Genomic DNA, 20,248 nt, shown 5'->3' with positions numbered 1-20,248 from the left:
TAATTCCAAACAAGCTCCAAAAAAATCCCATTTACATGGGTTTATGCTATAGGCTAAAGCTCACCCACTGGGTTTTTAAAGCAGAAGCCAGGATAATAGCTGCGGAAAAGAATAGGTAGAGAATCAGCCCCTATGCTTACTTCAGCCTACCGTTGACTGGTTTTGAAACTGCTGGCCCTAAGAAGAGGTCTAGGCCTTTTTGGTCCCCAAACAGATCTCTCTCTCTGTTACAGAGATCTTCTGTATGTAACTGTCCAAAGTTAAACAACCGCAATTCACAACACCTTTGCAATACCCTAACACAGCATATTTCAGTCACCTGTGGTAGTTACCATTGCATTTGCATTGCAATCAGTACTCATACAAAGTTAATGGTGTTTTTCAGACAATGCCAGAAAAATGTATGAATTTTAATGTGAATGTGTTTAATGTGACTGGCATAATTACACGGCTGATGGAGTTTTTAAAAATGTAAAAGCTCCACTTGTGGCATTAGCTTTAATTACATAAGGCAGTCATTTGTGCCTTGTGTTCTGAATCCAGTGATTTTATTCCTGGCATGCCTTAGCCTGGCACCTAAAAAACTAGCACCTGTGTGCAAGTGCCACACAAAAATACATCTATTGAGTCCTAAAGGTTCCCTTTCTATTACCACTTCATAACAAACCTAACCCACCTCAAACACTCAAATAATAATATTTAAATAACCAGGCTCAACAGAATAGATTAGTCTTCATTTTCTTCTCTAAAGAGTTACTCCCCAGGGTCTTTCAATGAACATATTGTATATGTTCAGATGGTGTGAATAGATGGAAGAAGAAAGTACTGGCAGTGACACAGACTGTTATACTATTATTGTCCTTTTGTTGTTTTTTATTGTGTGTGTTGTGTGCACAATTCTGGACATCTCAGTATTATGTCACGCTATTTTAGTAGCCTTGGACAGGTTTTACAAGCCTTTTATAATATTTAGCAGAAAACAAAATCCCTGTATTAACTACATGCGGAAGGCAGTTAAAAGAATTAAGGTCCCCTTAAATGTTGCTTGACTGCAGAGCACCCATTTTCTGGTTGCTGATAAATAGAGGACGTATGGACTTTAAAGTGCAAGGTCACACAGCAAAAGAGAGCAGAATGCCAATAGTTGGGGAGACTCGGGGTGAACAGCCCAAACTCCCCCGACATTTTAACTCCTTAGCAATTTTGCTTGTCATTAAATTAATTTAGAGAAAGAAAAGGGGAATTCAGTTTATAAGTTCAAGAAGGTCAGGGAAATGAACAGAGAAGCAAAAGCACACTCCAGTCCCACAACAATAGGCTGGAAAACAATGAGGGGAAACAACCCAATTCCATCACAGAACAAAAAGAAGCTGGGAATATGCCAGTCTCAGATCCCCTCAGTGTTAGAAGGCGGGCATCAAACTGCGCTTCTGGAAAAAAAATCTGACTGTCTGGCAGGAGGAAGGGGAGAGGAAAGGAGGGAGCAGGGGGGTAGACAGCAGGGATAGCGTCTTTCATTTATAATGAGTAATAAAGTCATTTCTATCTGCATAATACAGTGTGATAAATACCAATGGTAAAGCAGTGCCACCTGGCGGCAAATGGAGTACCCATACCTTACCATCTGCCGTCAAGCCCTATCCAAGTCTTGCAACTACAGTACAATAGATGAATTGTTTTACCCAGTTTTATTTTTCTAGATAATGCCAGAGGGGATGCCGTAAGATGCCATAGGCAGTCACTATTTATTGGGCCTGTGGTGAACTATTTAGATCTCTGTGCATACCTCCCAACTGTCCTGATTTTCGCAGGACAGTCCGGATTTTGTCCTGCTGGAAGGCAAACCTTTGTCTCAGTCTTAAATCACAGGCAGACTGACACATGTTTTGCTCAAGAATATCCCTGTATTTAGCACCATCCATCTTTCCCTCCCTGCTGCTGAAAAACATGTTTCACAGAGGTGATGGTGTTCCTGGTGTGATGGGTTTGCGCCAGACATAGTATCTTCCTTGGTGGCCGAAAGGTTCAATTTTAGTCTCATCAGACCAGAGCACCTTCCTCCATACATTTGGGGAGTCGCCCACATGCCTTTTGGCAAACTCAAAATGTGCCTTCTTATTTTTAATGTTAAGTAATTGTTTTTTTTCTGGCCACTCTTCCATAAAGCCCAGCTCTATGGAGTGTACGGCTTATTGTGGTCCTATGGACAGATACTCCAATCTCTGCTGTGGAACTCTGCAACTCCTTCAGTGTTACTTTTGGTCTCTGTGCTGCCTCTCGGATTAATGCCCTCCTTGCTGGTCTGTGAATTTTGGTGGGCGGCCCGCTCTTGGCAGGTTTGTTGTGGTACCGTGTTCTTTCCATTTGAAGATGATGGATTTGATGGTGCTCCGGTGGATCCTCAAAGATTTGGATATTTTTTAATAACCCAACCCTGACTTATACTTCTCAACAACTTTGACTCCCTGACTTTTGGAGAGCTCCTTGGTCTTCATAGTGTGATGCCTCTTGCTTAGTGGTGTTGAAGCCTCTGAGCCCTTTCAGAAAGGGTGTGTTTAGGCTGATGCGACACGTGGCGTTTTTACGCTGCGTTTTTTCTCAGCCTAAAAACGCTGTACAAGCCACACAGCCCCTGACTATGGGTGTTTCAGCCTAGTACTGGTGACGTAGCAAATCCCGTTTCCATGGTGCTAATAGTGCAAAATAGTAAAAAACGCTGCGTGTTTCAGCTAGGTCTGGCAGCTGCCTTTGTGTATACATAGGAATAGCTTGCTTTGCAAATACTCGCGTATTTCAGCCAACGCTTGAAAAATCCTTCCGTTTTCTAGCATATTTCCGCATTGTGTAGTTTGCTTCGAGTCTTTTCAAGTTATTCCTATGGATGATGATATCAGGTGTTTTTCAGCCGCTGAGAGAATTAGAAAATACACAGCGTAAAAACGCCACGTGTGGCATCAGCCTTATACTGACAGATCATATGGATTGCACACAGGTGGACTTCATTTCACTAATTATGTGACTTTTGAAGGTAATTGGTTGCACCAGGACTTTTTAGGGGCTTCATGGCAAAGGGGGTGAATACATATGCACATGCTAATTTTCAGTTTTTTATTTTTTTTTTAAATTATTTTTTATATATATTTTTCTCATTCCACTGCAGATCCATCACATAAAATAAGATTAAGAAACATTTAAATTACAGGCTGGAATGTAACAAAACATGAAATATGCCAAGGGGGGTGAATACTTTAGCAAAGCACTGTATATTGTAATCTATAAAGGTTGGAGTGAGCGGATGTCTAACATTAATATACAGCAACTTTGTTTAACTTTTGAATACTTTGATTTTAGTACGTTTATAAGAATAGAGAAATACAAATTTGATTTAAATAGTTTAGACCAGCAGGTGGCACCAATCCCTAAGGCTGGCACTTTGGGAATTTCCCCTGAAATAATCTACAGTGGGGAAGTCCCAGCTACAGAGTGCCAATATAGGGAAGTGGGGAAGCCACTTGCCCTGCCCTGAACCTTGTTAGGAAATAGGAAGTATTTTAGCAGCTGGCGGCTAGGTGGCCCCCTAAATGGTTAAAGACACTCTGCTAGTGTATTTGAGACTACAGCTGGCACTAGAGAATTTGTGATAAAAGGTGAATGCGAGTGTGTTACGTGAGGTTCAAATGTATGTCTGTATATCTTTATTTATAAAGCGCTACTTATGTACGCAGCGCTGTACCAGTGCTTAATATATACAGAATATAAAGAGAAAAAGGCCACTAGTGCTACAAGTCAGTACTGGTGCAATTTCTTTGGGAAGCCTGCTGAAATAAAGTCTTATCTTGGGCCATCTCATCTGTGTGTACCATGTCTGCAACACAGACCTACCCAGGGTCAGACTGGGCCAGTGGAGCATCGGGAAAATATCCAGTGGGCCCTGAAACCCCCGGCAATCCAGGCCCACCCCCTCTGCTAACTTCAGGTGCTGGTGCATCTCGGCTCCGTCGCATCTCCCCCATCGCGGCTGCAAGGAGGAAGGGTCCTTCCCTGATGAATACAGTGCTAACAGTATTCTGCAGTGCTTTATTTGTCTACAATTTTGGGCCATGACATGAGGGGACTGAGAGACTTAACTGAAGAAATAATAAATGACAATTGCTGAGAGTTCCTAAGACAATTCTCAGACTCCAGTAGCAGCCTTCCCTAAAGCAGATAAGGTTACTCAGTAACTGAAAGACCTTTGTGCTTGGGTACTGAAACAATGAATGGAGTTGGACTTTAACCCTATACATAATATTATATTGCAATAAACCAGCATAAACCAGAGAGCATAGAGCAACTTGACATGCTTCATGTGCCAATATATGCATGTTTGTTACTTGTATACAATAAAATTAAAAAGAGACCTCTTGTGTAAGCTGGCATGGACATGACAGAAATGAAGCAATTAAGGTGACAGGGAACCATTTACTTAGCAAGTTGTATCCTTAGTGGCTCATCTGGAGTAGGGTGACCAGGAGTTAGCTCGCCAGCTTTGAGGGTGGACATTTTCCAAATTTTGTACCCACAATGCAACATCTCCCCCCTAAATCCTAGTGTATTCCGTTTACATATATGGGCACAAATTAGCATTCAAGTTTACCAAATTTTTATTAATGAATTTGAGTGAATGGCACCTGGAGTTAAGGTATGATTCCCAAGGTGAGAGACCATTGTATGTTAGGCTAATGTCAGACGAGGCATCTGGCGTATATTTCCGGCAAGCGCTTTTCAGCCTTGTCTGACATTAGCCTTAAGGCGCAAACTAAGGGAACCCTCAAATTAAAATGTCCTAAAAGTGTGCATTTCCTGTAGGCCATGCACTTTGCAGCTGCTGGTGGTTATATTCATAAATAAGCATTATCATATAAACCAGCAACATAACCATTTAAGCCATGTGGGGGACAGAACAAACAAACAAATATAAAAAATATGGCAACAGCAGAATCTTCTGCTGGTCTGCTGAATAACTAATAATAAGTGGGCTTCACACTTAACCCACTCTTGAATGACCTCAAGTTAAATTTAACAGAAAGTGCCAAACCCCAGTGACTATATTAATTAACCTGGCTGGCTTACTTCTTCCTTAAAAAATGTACTGGCCCGGTCTGGGGTCATTTTCTGTAGAGTGTGCTGCTGCTGCCACCATCTCTGAGGTTTTCTTTAAGCTGCTCTGGCAGGCCCATACACTGTGCAGAGTCTCTTCAGCCCCCAGCTGGATCAGGTTATACCTAGGAACAGGCAAAAAGATGATTGGTATATGTTGAATTTACAAGATCTTAGGGTATTAATGATCTATAGTTTTTTAAAGTTCTGTTTGGGAAGGAATGTCTTGTCTTATAGTGTTTGTTGTGATTGGGAGTCTGCTCAGGTTGGAGCTGTATTGTGACCGCAGAATGTGGTCCCACACTTTTCTTTTTCGAATATGTGTAAAAATTACAAGGATTTTTTATGCAGGCACACCATTTCAAATCTGAAATCTTTTTAATCCTTTCTATAGAAGAATTGATTTATTTTTTTGCAATCTCCTGGCTTTCATACTAATGGATGTATACAGCCCTGGTCTGTGTGTCACATAGCAGTGATAACACAGCTGTCAGGGAGATGGATTGCAACACTTGGTTGCAGAGAAAGAGGAAAAAAAAAAGGGAACTCAAATGTAAAAAAATTGTATGATGAAATGCTAAAAATCCCTGCTTTTGTTTTTCTGTTAACTGCAAAGGAGATATGGGCTTGTCAAGCATGCATCAGAGTAATTACTGACCATTTTAATACTCAAATGAAATGGTCAGATAAAAATAATACAGAGTGATAGAATTTCACTCTACTGAACTGTGTGTTTTGTTTTCTCACTTTGATAAATATGCCTCTAAGTGATAGATGAGATTTAATTTTTATAGATAAAATTGCATAAATGAGATAACCAACTAAAAATAAGACAACTAATATATACATAAAAGTGTGTTGCATTTAATTTCTTACTGGGGATTGAATGCTGTAACCTGCTGAAATCACATGAACCCCTCAGCTGCTGAACTGCAACTACAGTTTTTGTGTGACTGTAGATAAACAAGAGCTGGTAGCTGAAAAAAACATACTATATTCATTTCAATAGGCAGCCTCTGTCATGCTAAGTGGCATTCCAATATACATTAAAGGGATCCTCTCATTATTTTGTGGTGTAGTTTTTATTACTGAATTACACTGTACATTGGAAATAATTTATTCTACCATTTAAAATGTTATTATTGGATGCAAAAACAAATATATTGGTGTAATAATATTGGTGTGTAGGCAGCCATCTCAGGTTGATCCTGATGCTGTACTTTAAGAAAGAGCCAGCACTTCACAATGGAACTGCTTTCAGATAAGCTATTGTTTCTCTTACTCAATGTAACTGGATGAGTCAAGGCCAGACTTGGATATTTACTTTTGAGTGTTTTTCTCATATCAAACTCTAGGAGGGGCATGGGAGCATTTTTAGCAATGCAGGTGTCTGGGAGCTGTTATCTAGCTACTTCCCAAAGTTCTGCTGATTGGCTGTTGGGGGAAAAGGGAGGGAAATTACATCACTCCAACTTGCAGCAAAATTATTTGTAAAAGGGGTGGTTGTTTATCCCTTTCTGTTCTCTGGTTCGGGTTTTTAAAACAATGTTACAAGAGTCAGGTGTCCTCCTGGTCTGTTAATTAACTGGCCTGCAGCAAATGTAGAAAGCCAGATGGTTATTGCTTTCAATAGCAAATACACTTTCAAATAACTTTTGACCACTGAAAAATGTTTAATGTATATTGGAAAGTTGCTTAGAATAACATTTTCGTTCCCGATGTAATAAGTATCTGTTTGGATGGAGGACCCCTTTACGGTTTTATATACAGGTATGGGATCCCTTATCCGGAAACCCGTTATCTAGAAAGCTCCGAAATTACGGAAAGACCGTCTCCCATAGACTCCATTTTAATCATCAATCAATAATTCAGAATTTTAAAACTGATTTCCTTTTTCTCTGCAGTAATAAAACAGTACCTTGTAACTGATCCCAACTAAGATATAAAGGGCCTGATTCACTAAAGGGCGATAAAATGTGCGCTATTTTTATTGTGCGCTAAAATTTTTACCGCGGCTTAATTTTGGCGATTTTTCGCACGATTCACTATAAGCATACTCGCGCTTTTTTACGCGCAATATTGCATGTGTTATTTAACTTGCGAAAGGCTATTTCAATGCGGTATTTGCCGGTACATGCGCTAATACGCGAATAATCGCCGCATATGAATGGTAGCATATAAATGGTATCATATAAATCAGGGGTCTCAAACTCGCGGCCCGCGGGCCATTTGCGGCCCTCGGTACAATATTTTGTGGCCCGCACCAACGCCTTCGCAAAAGCAATGAATGGATCGCGATTTTTATTGCGATTCAAGGGATAATGCAAGGCACGGCGGGCGGGAGCTGCTGATTGCGGAAATGACGTTATGCCATCATAACAGTTATTATGGGAAGACGTTCTGTGTGCACAATTAGCTCCTTAGTTAACAGCTAATTGTGCACACAGAACGTCTTCCCATAATAACTGTTATGATGGCATAACGTCATTTCCACAATCAGCAGCTCCTGCCCGCCGTGCCTTGCATTATCCGATAATGCAAGCCTTCATGGACTTTTTTTTGTGAAATCCCTTACGCGGCCCAGCCTCATCCTGACTTTGCCTCCTGCGGCCCCCAGGTAAATTGAGTTTGAGCCCCCTGATATAAATAGTAGATGCTTATAAATAGTAGCCACTAGTGATGAGCAAATGTGTTCTGGTTATCTTTAGTGAAAAATTAGCAAATCTTTCGAAAGATCCACGAAACGGCAAAAATGTTGTGCGGGCAAAAAAATTGTTGCTGTGACTATTATTTTTTGACGCTTGTATCAATTTTTGGATGTGCGGTGAATTTTTGCGTGGCAAAATTTTTCATGCGTTTTGCCATTGGCAGATTGTTTTGAGAAACGAATTAAAAAATCCGCCGCGAAAAAAATTCAACGCACGTCCAAAAATTCGCTGCGAATCCATGCCTGGCGAAACATTTCATCACTTGTAGCCAAATATAAATAGTCACACAAATGAACGCACGCCATGTTAGCCATACACGCCAATACTTGCAGAAAATTACTGTATTAAAAATGAACATTTCGCTGCAAACTGGCGGCTGCGTCACTCTAGGGGAAACACAGACTTGAATAAATAACACTGTAAGTCCATATTTTATTGCAAAAAATCATTTACTGTACTTTTGTATAATTTTTCGCCTGCCTGTAGTGTGTTAATTTTCGCATAGCCGAATGCGATATTTAGCGCGCAAAAGTTATAGTGAATCATGCGATCATATTCTTTTCAGCGCGGAAATTAACGCAAAACGGTAAAATGGCGATTTTTCGCACGCGATAATACTATGGTGAATCGCGCGCAAATTATTTTGCGTTTTTTAACGCGAAAAAGCGTGCGATAATTTTTATCGCCCTTTAGTGAATCAGGCCCAAATAATCCTTATTGGATGAAAAACAATCCCATAGGGTTTAATGAATTTTTTATTGATTCTTTAGTCGACTTAAGGTATGGAGATCCAAATTACAGAAAGACCCCTTATCCGGATTACCCTTGTTCCCGAGCATTCTGGATAACGGGTCCTATACCTGTAGTATATATGTATGTAATGTGTACTAATAAATGGTTGGGTCGCTTTAAGGGATGAAAGGCTATTTTGGTCACCAGGAAACTGAACACTTTAGAATTATAAAAGCATGAGTCAATACTGCAGGGCCCAGAGAATTGTATTTGGTTTAAACCTGTTTTGTTGGTTAGGAATCTTGGCAGTAAGACAAATGTGGGGCTGTACAGGTCTTTTATCTCAGGTCCCACATGAAAAGGTTTTTCAGTCAGACGTCACTAAGATTATCTTGTACTGAGCCAGGTATTTCATCCTCACTGTGATCCTGAGACAGGAGAATGTACCCAAATGGGCTAAGTATACACAACTAGTTACATGTCATAAAGCCCATGCATATGCACCATGGAACTCTAAACTATTTTGTTTTAAAGCCCATATGGAATAGCTGTGGCAGTAGGAGTACCAAGGAAAGACGCAGAACTAAAGACTGTGCTGTTATTTTGCTAAAATGCCTTCATGTTACTTCAGGTAGTAATTTATTAAACTATGTAAAATGATTAATGCTGGGAAAACTGTGTATAAAGGTGTGTATTTTCTTTAACACTACCCAGTCACCATGTAAATCAGAGTGACAACCAGACAGAAATTTCATCTAGAATACATAGAGCCAGATAGTAATAGAAAGGCTAATGATTCAAAAACTATAAAAAAAAAAAAATAATGACTAAAAGCTTATTATATATTTAGTGTTGTATGATAATTTTAGTTCCTCTTCAACTATATTTCAGTTTCACTTGGACTGGTAATTGTGTTACTTCCTCATTTAATTGCAAACAAACAGGGAAAAAAATAACTTTTTAAAGACATGTTATCTGGGTGCTGTGAGTTCTGCCATAATAAATGAATTAATAGCCTTATAATGAGATGGTGTGCTTTTTTTCCTTTATGAATTGTCATTGGTTGCTGAGTTGTAGAAGCAGCCTGGGAATTCATTGTAGTTGTTAAATATGGAAAAGTAAGTGGTGTGCCAAAGACCAGTTATATTAAAAGTAATTTCCCACAGGTCTGATTTGGACACTTGCAGCCCCGTATTTTTAAGCAGGCAGTCTTAAAGGGGTGGTTCACCTTTATGTTAACTTTTATATGATATACAATGGCCTAATGTCAGCAACAGTTCAATTGGTCATCACTTTTTTTTATTTGTTGTAGCTTTCATAGTATCTGCATTATGCTTCTGCCTCTTTCCAGCTTTTGGATGAGGTCACTGACCCCAACAGCCCAGCAGCTTTGTGAGGCTACAATTTTATAGTTATTACTTTTTATGACTTATCTTTCTAATCATGCCCTCTCTTATTTATCTTCCAGTCTTTCATTCAAACCACTTCAACAGCTGCTGAATTTCCAACCTAGAGAGCCACAGAACAAAAAGCTAAATAATATAAAAAATTGAGACCAAGTGCAATTTGTCTCAGAATATCACTTTCTACATCATGCTACAAGTTCATTTAATGGAGAACCATTTTACAGAACTCGAAATTGCTTGCAATAGACTTACATTGAAGTGCCCAAAACAGCCTTGTGTGCCATAACCTTAAAGCAAGCAGGGAAGGTGAAGAAGCACAGTACAGTTACATAGTGGGATTTATACAGTATGCAAAATGTTTGGCGTTAGCCCTGTGCCATGCCAACAGTGGTGGAACTTGGGGTCCCGTGGTGTCTGGGGTGGGCAGTGGCAGATTATGTGTGTGGGGGAGAACGGCTATTTATGGATCTTGTGCTGGAGGGGAGCCAGAGGATGTGGATTTGCAGATTCTTCTTTGTAGTAAAGATGATTAGCCGATCAGCAGAACAATGTGAAGGTAGCAAGATAGCAGCTCCCAGTAGATATCAGAAAAGCACTCAATAGTAAGAAATCCAAGTCCGGCTTGGGACTCCTCCAACTACATGGGAAAGCAGTTGGTTCAAGAATGAAATTTTAAATGGTAGAGTGAATTATTTGCAATGTAAACAGTGTAATTTAGAAATAAATATTACACCATAAAAATCATGATAGTATCCCTTTACATTTGCTTGTGTATGCCCACCTTTAGTGAAGAGATGAAATGGTTGTCTCCAAATGTTGCCCTCCACACTTTTATTTACTTTCAAGCTCCTTCCCCGTTCCACAAAGATAGCTGCTTGTTGCACAGCCTTTTCACCAAACACTTGGGCTGTTGATGGAGTCTCTCAGAAGGAACAGAATTGGAGCCTAAAGTGAATGATTTATTAGAAGTGCAGGGACTGATTCTAAGGAGCTGTTAATATTAATGCCTAGACTGGTCTGTGACAAAGTGGCAGGTTTGGAGTGTGGGCAGAGTTTTGCATAAAGATGTTTCAGAAAGGAGGGAAGAACTGGCAAATGCTACACACAGGGCATCATCTGCATAAATTAAGAAAAATGTTAGAACAGTCAGAACGGGGAAGGCACTCACTCAGATTTAGTAATGCTTCACTGTGACAGTGCTGGGTGCAGGGTGGGAACTATAGACAGAGAGTAGCTCATCAGACAGTGCGGGGAGCTGCTTACTGTATGGAGTGAGGGAATGGGAGATATCTGATTTGAATCTGGATTCTTCATGTGCATATCTTAAATCGATGTGGGTTCCAGTGTGTGTCTGTGTGTGGTACCTGTGAATGCACAAGTAAAGGGAAGCCCGATACAGCAATTGCTGAAAAAGGGCTCATGACTGGGTGGTTAACAGGGGTTAATAGTTGGGCTTAGTATTTAGCATTGGGGGGTGGAGCATTTGGTATTTGAAGCAGGCGCAGTTAAGGAAGGCATCCATTTTGGAAAGAGACCTGGAGATAGATTTTGTTGGCAGTGCCGAGTTTAGCAAGTCCCACTTGTTCAATAGGACATGGTTTGGATGTTTCCTCTCAAAGAGCTATGGGTCTCTGGGAGGTGTTACGTTATATATATATATAGATTGATACCTTGGTTGAAGCATGCAATCCTGCGTACCCACCATGCTGTAAGGCACGAGAGTCTGGTGGCTGGTACGGTTGTCATGCACTTAGTTTGGTCCATTGCCAGGGACTTCAGAGCTCGAAGTATTAATGTTTAATATTTGTTAATATACTTGTTAACACTGTTATTATTTACTTGTTATTTATATTTATGATTATGTATTTCATTGCTTATGTTATGTAATAAAGCTGTGGCCAACATAATTTCCAATTGAAGGACAAGCTGTAAGTGGTGATTATTTCTAGGCCAGTAGTTTGGGTCAAAAGGAAGGCAGGCATTTTGGCCCTGCCCAAGTCAAGTGTGTATTAGTGTATGAATAACAACTGTATCTGTTTGTACCTGAGTAACCTTGCCAAGATCTGGATATTGTAAGCAGAAATGTAGCTGTTACAATACAAATTGGTAATGTGCCCTGAGCAAAACAGTCATGAAGCTGGTATTGCATTCAATCCAACATAATCCCAGGGTATTATTTGAAATCTGCATTCTATTTATTTTGCAAGGTATTCCTCTTTACGAACTCCAATTTCCTCCTACACACCAAATACAAACACATAGGTTGACTGGCCCCTGATAAAGGTAGTGTGTGAATATGATAGGCATCTTAGCTTGGAAGCTTCACTGGGCCAGGCACTGCTGCAAAAGAGATATATCCGGGTACAGCACGGTGGAATATGTTGGTGCTATATAAATAATGACAATAACGTGTTCTTGTGCATTATACACGGAATTGGCAGGTCATTTATGCAGCAACAGAAGTTGCAAGGGGCAAGTGACTGCATTTATGCACTGGGGCATTAAGATAAACATGCATTTAGTTTGCTTGGATTCATTTATGTACCATTTTACTATAAAAACAATTCAGAATCTTGCTTTAACAAAAAAATCTCTCCCTCCGCCTATGGGGATGTCCCAGATGGAGGCAGGGCTCCGGTTACTCAAACATAGGAGGTACACATTTTACTTTCAGAACTAGAGAAACCCGGCGGGACAGGCAAGTGAGGAGAGAGCGCCTCTAGCCTGAGAGGGCTACTGGAACGGAGAATTGACTCTAGTGGTGCGTATAGGTGGGAGCTATGACTGAACGGAGCCCACTCCTTACCTATCGGCTCAGCAGCCTGTCAGCAGAAGAGCCCCGTCAGAATGGGAGCGTACGCCATGGGAAGCGCTCGGCTACCCGAAAACTCTCCACCTTCCTGGGGGTGGTTGTACCCACCTTGCTGTCCATGTTCAGTGTGGTGCTCTTCCTTCGGATTGGTAAGTGCAGACTCTGCCCCTTTCCCCAATAAGCAGCTGTATATGTCTGAGCTGCGGTGCTGCATGCTGAGGTACAGCTCTGTGCTGGGACAGTAGGGGCATGGAACTCTACAAAAGAGCCTGTGCCAACTGCCTTGTTACAGGTCCTTGGAATCTGGGAGTCATGTTATAGCTGATGGCTACCTGGTTTGTCAGCCATAGCAACCCCAGAGTACTGTACTACTCACAACACATACAAAGAGAAGAAGATTTAATAGTGAGTATAGTACTTTTCTTAGAAGAGCCCCTCCATCAATTGCTCTGACATCAGGAGAGAACACCCAGTGCAGGCAGCCATGCTGGGACACACCTGGCACATAATACAAGAGTGTCTCAGCTCAGTCATTATGCTCATGCATGTGATGAAGATTAGGCTTCCCATTCCCCATCCTATGTCACCCACACTGTTGCTTCCCCCATCCAGGGCTCTTTGAGCCCACACCTCCAGTGGGGGGAAAAAACTTTAGCCTATAGGTGCCCTTTATATATTTCTAATTCTATAGGTAGAATCCCATAGTTATTTCCAGCACTGAGTACAATAAACCAAAAGGAGTAAATGTTACCAGTACACAATAAGATCTGTTGGTTTGGCCAGGCACTAAAGAGGCAAATCCTTGCCCTATGTAGCTGTTTAAGTGGTGTGCCATATTAGGCCAATTCAATCATTCGAGCTTGGGCCAATATTAACATCATATATAGGGCTTGCTTAGAGTTACTGGCCATATCCAAACCCTAATGTTGTTTTTGGACATCCTAACCCATCCTAGGCCAGTTCATAATGTGAAGATTTGTTGAGGACTGACCAATTTAGCTGGCCTAGGTAACATCAGTGCCTGTCACTTTTAGGGTAACAGTACACATAGGGGTATATATATCATGCTGTGTAAAAAGTGGACTGAAGCATTACCAGTGATGTTTCGAAGGGCAACCAATCAGCAATTAGATTTGAACAGTTAGAAAACCAAAGCAAAGTAAATGATTGGCTGCTGTGAGCAACATCACCAGTAATGTTTCACTCCACATTTTACACAGCATGATAAATATACCCCATAGTTTTTTGTCAGCTGTTGCCATCTAGCAGAAAACATTTTAATTCAGTGGCGGCCCAAGCACCCCTTTTTGGTGGTGATGGGCAAAATAATTCGCCAGACATGGATTCGCTGCGAATTTCCACATTTTGACATTGGTGGATTTTGCGGCGAAGTGCACGTAAAAATTTGATTCTCTTAGAAAAATTGTTGCCCATGTCAAAAAAATTGTTGCACGTGTCAAAAAAAGACACACGTCAAAATTTTTTTTTTTTTATTATTTCAATAATTATTCAGCAACTCCAAATTACTTTAGCAACCAGGAAGTGGTTCAAATAAGAGACTGATATATGAATAGGAGAGGGACTAAAAAGGAAAAAAAAAGTTATAAAAAGTAACAATAACATTAAAACTGTAGCCTCACAGAGTAATTGGTTTTTAGCTGCCCTAGCTTATGCACACGGACTGGTAGATATCTACTCATTTACAGTTCTCCAGGTTTTTAATAGAACCAGTTTTTGAACACACAGCCCCCCACAAATATAGAGGGAATGCTGGGCACTAGTGATGGGCGAAATGTTTCGGCAGGCATGGATTTGTGGCGAATTTCCAAGTTTTGCCATTGGCGGATTGTTTTGCGAAATGGATGAAAAAATCGATGCACGTCCAAAAATTGTCGTAGTAGCGCGTCAAAAAAGAATAGTTGCGGGCGACAAAAGAATAGCCCCGCGACAAAAGAATGTTCACGGACGACAAATTTTTTTGACGCGTGACATTTCTGCCATTTCGTGAATTTTCGCGAGTCTTTTGAAAGATTCGCAAATTTTCCGGCAAAGCGAAATGGGACAGATTAGCTCATCACTACTGGGCACTTAAGCAACACTCTTTGCAGTTGCAGTCCTTTGATTAAAGAGCTTTTGAGTGCAGATGTTTTTCATGTTGTGTTCCAGTAGCAACTTGTTTTGGAAGAGCTTTATGTTTCTGCATCAGACACTGTACTTGGATTGTTTCTCTTTTTTTTATATGTGGGTCAGTAAAGTGTGAACACTTTTCAGCACAGCACAGCAGGGCACTGCAATGGCTACAGATAGAAACGTAAAGGCAGGGGAGTCGTTTGCAGATTTGCTTGATTTATGTTTTCATAAGCAGTGCAGATTGTTAACAATCATTTTTACAAAGAAAGCATAAAACAATCCCTCCTCCACTGCACCCCCCCACCCAACCCACTTGCGTTGCACCTCCCAAGCTGCAATGTGACGCTATTTTTAAAAAAAGATAGGGGCAGGGAAGGAGGAACTGCAATACAGCAGACCCCACGGTCTGGGTCTCCGCGTTACCTGGGCTCCCCCCCCCCCACCGTCTTCTGTATAGGTTGTTTTGCCACTGTAAAGAAATGTTACAGGACGGGATGTCCTCATTTATATTATTTAATTATTTCTGCATTAAAATTCTGTCTGTTTGGCATTTTTTAGGTGCAAGTTTGTTCCGATCATTAATAGAGGCAGCTTTACAGTAGCCTTAGGGTTTCCCTGCATCACTAGGTGCACTTGGGTGAACACTCAATGCAGTTATGCAGTAGTGCAAGGAGCGGTTTTAGATACAAGTACATTTAATGAATGGCATGTTTTTGACTGTGCACATTTTGCATAACCAAATACATAATGCTTAACAAATGCACTTAGATGCTGTGAATATCCCATTTGTTGTGCTAAGCACTCATTTGTTTGTTTCAAAGATTGTGCGCAAGTGCACTTGTTTATGCAGGGTAACACTGGAGCTTTCATCAAGTGATGGGGGGGTAGCGGCCTGCATCCGTGGATGCAATGAACCTGCACCTAAAGTGTATGACGTATATGATGACATCCCAAAAACAAAAATATTTTTTCGTAATCACATCCGATTTATTGCTCTTCATCATCTTTTGCCCACAATTATGCTGACGTTGTGAGGAAAAATGCAGAATTGTTGGTAAAAAAATGGGAAATTGCTCTAAAAATTTCACATTAAACACTCTAACTCTTACACTTGTAAATAAGCCATTAGTTCAACCAAGGTTAGCACAGAAGCTCTGGGACCTCAGTCCAGGGTTAAAGGTTTCTTCATTTCCTGGAGTCGTTCATGTTCTTTCTTAACCACTTAGTCCTGTTTTGTCAGAATATGTTCTAATTCATTATATGCAAATAAAGTAAATATGGAATTAAATAAGACATTTTAAATGAGAGTGCAGGGTCTGCATTATAAATGTAAATACCAAATATCTGGTTCACCATGCAGTAAATACATGTATGTGAAAAGTGTTACAGCATTTCTTTTGATATTAGATGTATAAAATTAGTTGTTTTCGTTTATTTTTTTTATATTTTACATTACACCATTTTATTTTTACTAAACAATAAAGGGGTAGTGTTAGGGAAGCATAAATGAGTTTGTTGTTTGTTGGGCTCAGCAGGAGTTAACATTGTTAGACAAGCAATTAGTATCTCAGTGAGAGTACACCGCTCTGTACTGTTTGCTGCTGTAGAGTCAGGAGATGGAGGTATCACATGACTGGATGCTCCACATTCTTAATGTATTTTACACTTATACACAACATACCATTATATGCTGCTATATATATAGTAATGTCAGAGAGCACACACGCGACAAAAATGGCATAAGATAGCTTTTGTTTCCTGTGCTGCCGATGCTGTCACACTGCAGTCACACTGTAGGAGCAGTGGCACGTGGGTGATTTTGGTTAGGTTTTTGTTAAAAGGTGTTTTTAATTTTATTTGTTTGTTGTACAATAAACATACACAGTTGTAGTAACATTGTGCAGGTAAATTACTTAGGAGTGGGTTACATTGGTGCCATCGGCACAAGTTTACATGTAGGCAGGTTTACTGACTGTTATATTAGGATTAGTTTTATGTTGACATTCAGAATTCTGGGAATTCCAACTACTACCCTCCAACTACTGAAGCCAAATTCTTTCATATTCAAATGGTATTCCCCTGGCAATGTACATTAATTTGATCACCGAAAGCCTTTTAGTAGGGCTAAAACGCCCCAAATCACCTTTCATTGACCTCTGTGATGATTCGCTGTGGCAGTTACAAGGAACATGAAAATCACTAAATGGTTCCTTTTTGTCAGACAAACCCTTTTCCCAGGGCTGGTCCTTCTCTTTGCTACTATACTATCCTAGCGCACACAGACCTGGGTCATTGGGAAGTTGCAGAAGGGGCAGCAGCGCGGTTTTTAGAGTGTATCTCAGCCCCTTGCATTTTTCAGCAAGCATTGGCTCATGGAGCAAGGACAAGCCCCCCCCCCCCAGTATTTTATACTTTCCTTCTCCTTTAAGGTATTTCAAATTCCGTCTCAGTGCTTCCCTTGGCAAAACATAGGAAATCGAAGAAACGCTTTGCCTTTGGAAGCCACTGGCGATGAGAGTCGCCTGCTGTCATTGCCACTATCTGCCATAAAGGGCTGCCAATCCAAAATTGGCATGGCATATTGTCAGGTTACAAGCCCACTACCTACTCGGACTCACAGGGTCTGGGCCCTGCCAGCTATGTAGGATGGGGCTGCAATTTTAAAAAAATGATGGTCTAAATAGACTAGGCTTGGTTGTATCCTCGGTCAATTAAGCCCATCCATTTCACAACTCTCTATGCTCTATGGCCTCAAAAATCAGGAGCCCCTCACTGGCACTGGGCAGGGCACCTAACAGGATATCATTCTTTTACCCCACTGCCACAGGCAGAAATTTCCCCATTATTTACAGGGGAAGCTGTTACAGGCAATGTAGGGTCTTTGGACCAGTCCTGTGAAAGAGCTGTAAGAGCTAGCTGAGTAGTTGGACACTAGTTCTAGATATTAAAGAAACACGAGTGCAAGTTATAACAAATTAACTAGAATGTGTCTGTTTTTGAATTATGCTCTGTGCTTGTTTATACATAAACACAATCAATGGGTTAAATGTCACTTGTCAAAAGAAGTAAGATTCCATTTCTTACCACAGAATTCAGTTTATAATGTTAGCAATTAGAAGAAACCAGCTACACAATTGCAACCAACCAACTGCACCAACTACTACTTCTTTTGTTCCATACATTCTTAGTAAATATAGGGAAGGCACATACTGGATACTTAAAAATGCATAATAGCTGGTTTCCACTTTGTATGCCTTTGTATGTAGCCACGTGTGTAATTCTTTTTATCTAAAAGAGAAAACAAACTCTATATTCATTATTTATGGCAGGGTCGGACTATCCTTCTGGAGAAATCCTGTTGGCATCTTGGTTATTTCACCACTGGGGCCACATCTTGCTTAAAATGGATCTCTATTGTATGGCTAACTTTACTTTCTAAAGTATGCCATACAAGAGTGGTGCATTTCATGTCCTTCAGATACATTTCAGAGTGCAGGTGAAGATTTCTATGGAAGTACTTAAGAGCAGCATGCTTAGATAGGGATGGAGACCTATTAGAGAAAGGTAGTAAGGGCCAAAACAAGATTGTTGTTGTGTGCAGGTTGTTGAAGGGGGAAGCTGGAGTAAATAAATGAAACATGGGGTGAAAGGAGAATGACTTGTGAAACAACGGAGGATGGAGGAGAGACAAGCATAAAGGGGAAGAAAAAGGCACTTTGGGGTAGCAAAAGGCAAAGAACTGAAAATTGGGTTAGGGAGAGAACAGCACATGTCTGGGGGAAACAGAGAATAAGCTGTCATCCCTTCTGCCAGTGTTGTATACGGAGAGAGATGGGTATTTTTGTACTCTATTCCAGGATCCCAAAGAGTAATGCCTGAGAGCAGCAGGTGCCGGAGAGGGTCATTGTGAGCAAAAAATATGGCTAATGCTTTGTTCACCCCTGACTACAGGGCACCATAAAATTCATGATCTGTTACAGGTAAAGGGATAATGTATTAAAGGCAAGTACGCTTTAATCCATATGACTAATTCAAAATTTAAAAAAAACCAATAAATATAACATGCAAATTTATGTTGCACACATATACTGTTTATTAAATATAAATGTAGGACAAATATTTTACTTGTAGGTGTGTTACAACAAAATTAAATTTTAACCATATGAAATGTAACCTTTTATAATAATATAATATTTTAATGTGTAACTGCTCTCAAATCCAGAACTAAGGTGCCTGACCAGAAAAGGGCTTAGAAAATGATTAATAATATAATATTATAACGTGTAACTGCTCTCAAATACTTAACTAAGGTGCCTGACTAGAAGAGGGCTTATAAAACAAATAACAGGGCCATGCCAGTTTGTATTATTAGACTCTCTGAATAATTCTGAATTACCAGTTTGTACAATTACTGTAGATTGTCAAATGGATTCTAGATATATTGTACATGTGATTTTATACATTGCTCTTTTATCTATTGCAGTTTGATAACTTAACTGTGTAAATTATGTTTGGACATAAAGAGCCGCTGATTTTTGCTAGTGAAACTCCAAGCATTATTCTTTCAGCACCAATGTTTGATGGAAGGTTTGATAACTAAAGTTCTTCACACAGATATTGCACATTTGGATTACACAAGTGCATCCCACATTTTCACTGGATAGCTAAGGAATCCAAGCCTCATCATTTTCCTGCTATTAGTAGTTAGTCACTCTATTTACATGCCAGTGTTATTCAGAGGCTAAGTAAGGTTTCCACTTAAATGCCATTTTAGGACACCACAGATGGACAGACAGTTTGGATAAAGAATGCTGATCTGGGGGACATGGTTAATATGAACATGTGTTAATATGAAAGTAAACTGATATCACTGATCACAAAGGATCACTGAGTTTGAATTAGGTATTTATGTGTATGTTTTATTCATGTTACTGTTACAGCACTATGTAGTGGTACAGAATCAAAACTAAACAAAAAAAAACCATGGTTTTGTGCATGTTTACTTTGGAAACGACTTAATTTATGAAAATCTGCTAAAGAGGTAGTTTTTCTTTTCTGAAAATTTTCCCCTGCTGTACTGTTGCCTATGCATTCCAATGCAACGCCCTCCTCCATCAAGAGACCCTTACATTGGGTAAAGGTGGCCATACTGACACAAAAAACCCCTACATTTTAAAACAAGAATCTACATAAAAAGTTACCAATAGGTCATGCTGATCATTTTGTGCTAATAGGCTTGCTTTTGTAAGTAATTGTTACTTGAACTTCCTGCACTGGCAAAACTAATCTGTTTGCTTCAGAAATGCTACTATAGTTTATAA

The 20,248-nt window shown here is 40.1% G+C and overlaps 1 protein-coding gene across 1 annotated transcript in view; it reads left to right on the top strand.

Moving 5' to 3' along the window:
* Nucleotides 1–12,664: 12,664 nt before the first annotated feature.
* LOC100498108 (solute carrier family 12 member 9) overlaps nt 12,665–20,248 on the top strand; it is a 123,166-nt gene continuing 115,582 nt past the window's right edge. The window contains exon 1 of the mRNA XM_002937349.5: nt 12,665–12,946. Within this exon, the coding sequence (XP_002937395.2) occupies nt 12,766–12,946 (181 nt within the window). The 5' untranslated portion in view covers nt 12,665–12,765. The remainder of the gene's footprint in view (nt 12,947–20,248) is intronic.

Source organism: Xenopus tropicalis, chromosome 5 (assembly GCF_000004195.4).
Source record: "Xenopus tropicalis strain Nigerian chromosome 5, UCB_Xtro_10.0, whole genome shotgun sequence".
Taxonomy (NCBI): Eukaryota; Metazoa; Chordata; class Amphibia; order Anura; family Pipidae; genus Xenopus; species Xenopus tropicalis.
This window is presented reverse-complemented; position numbering and strand designations above follow the sequence as displayed.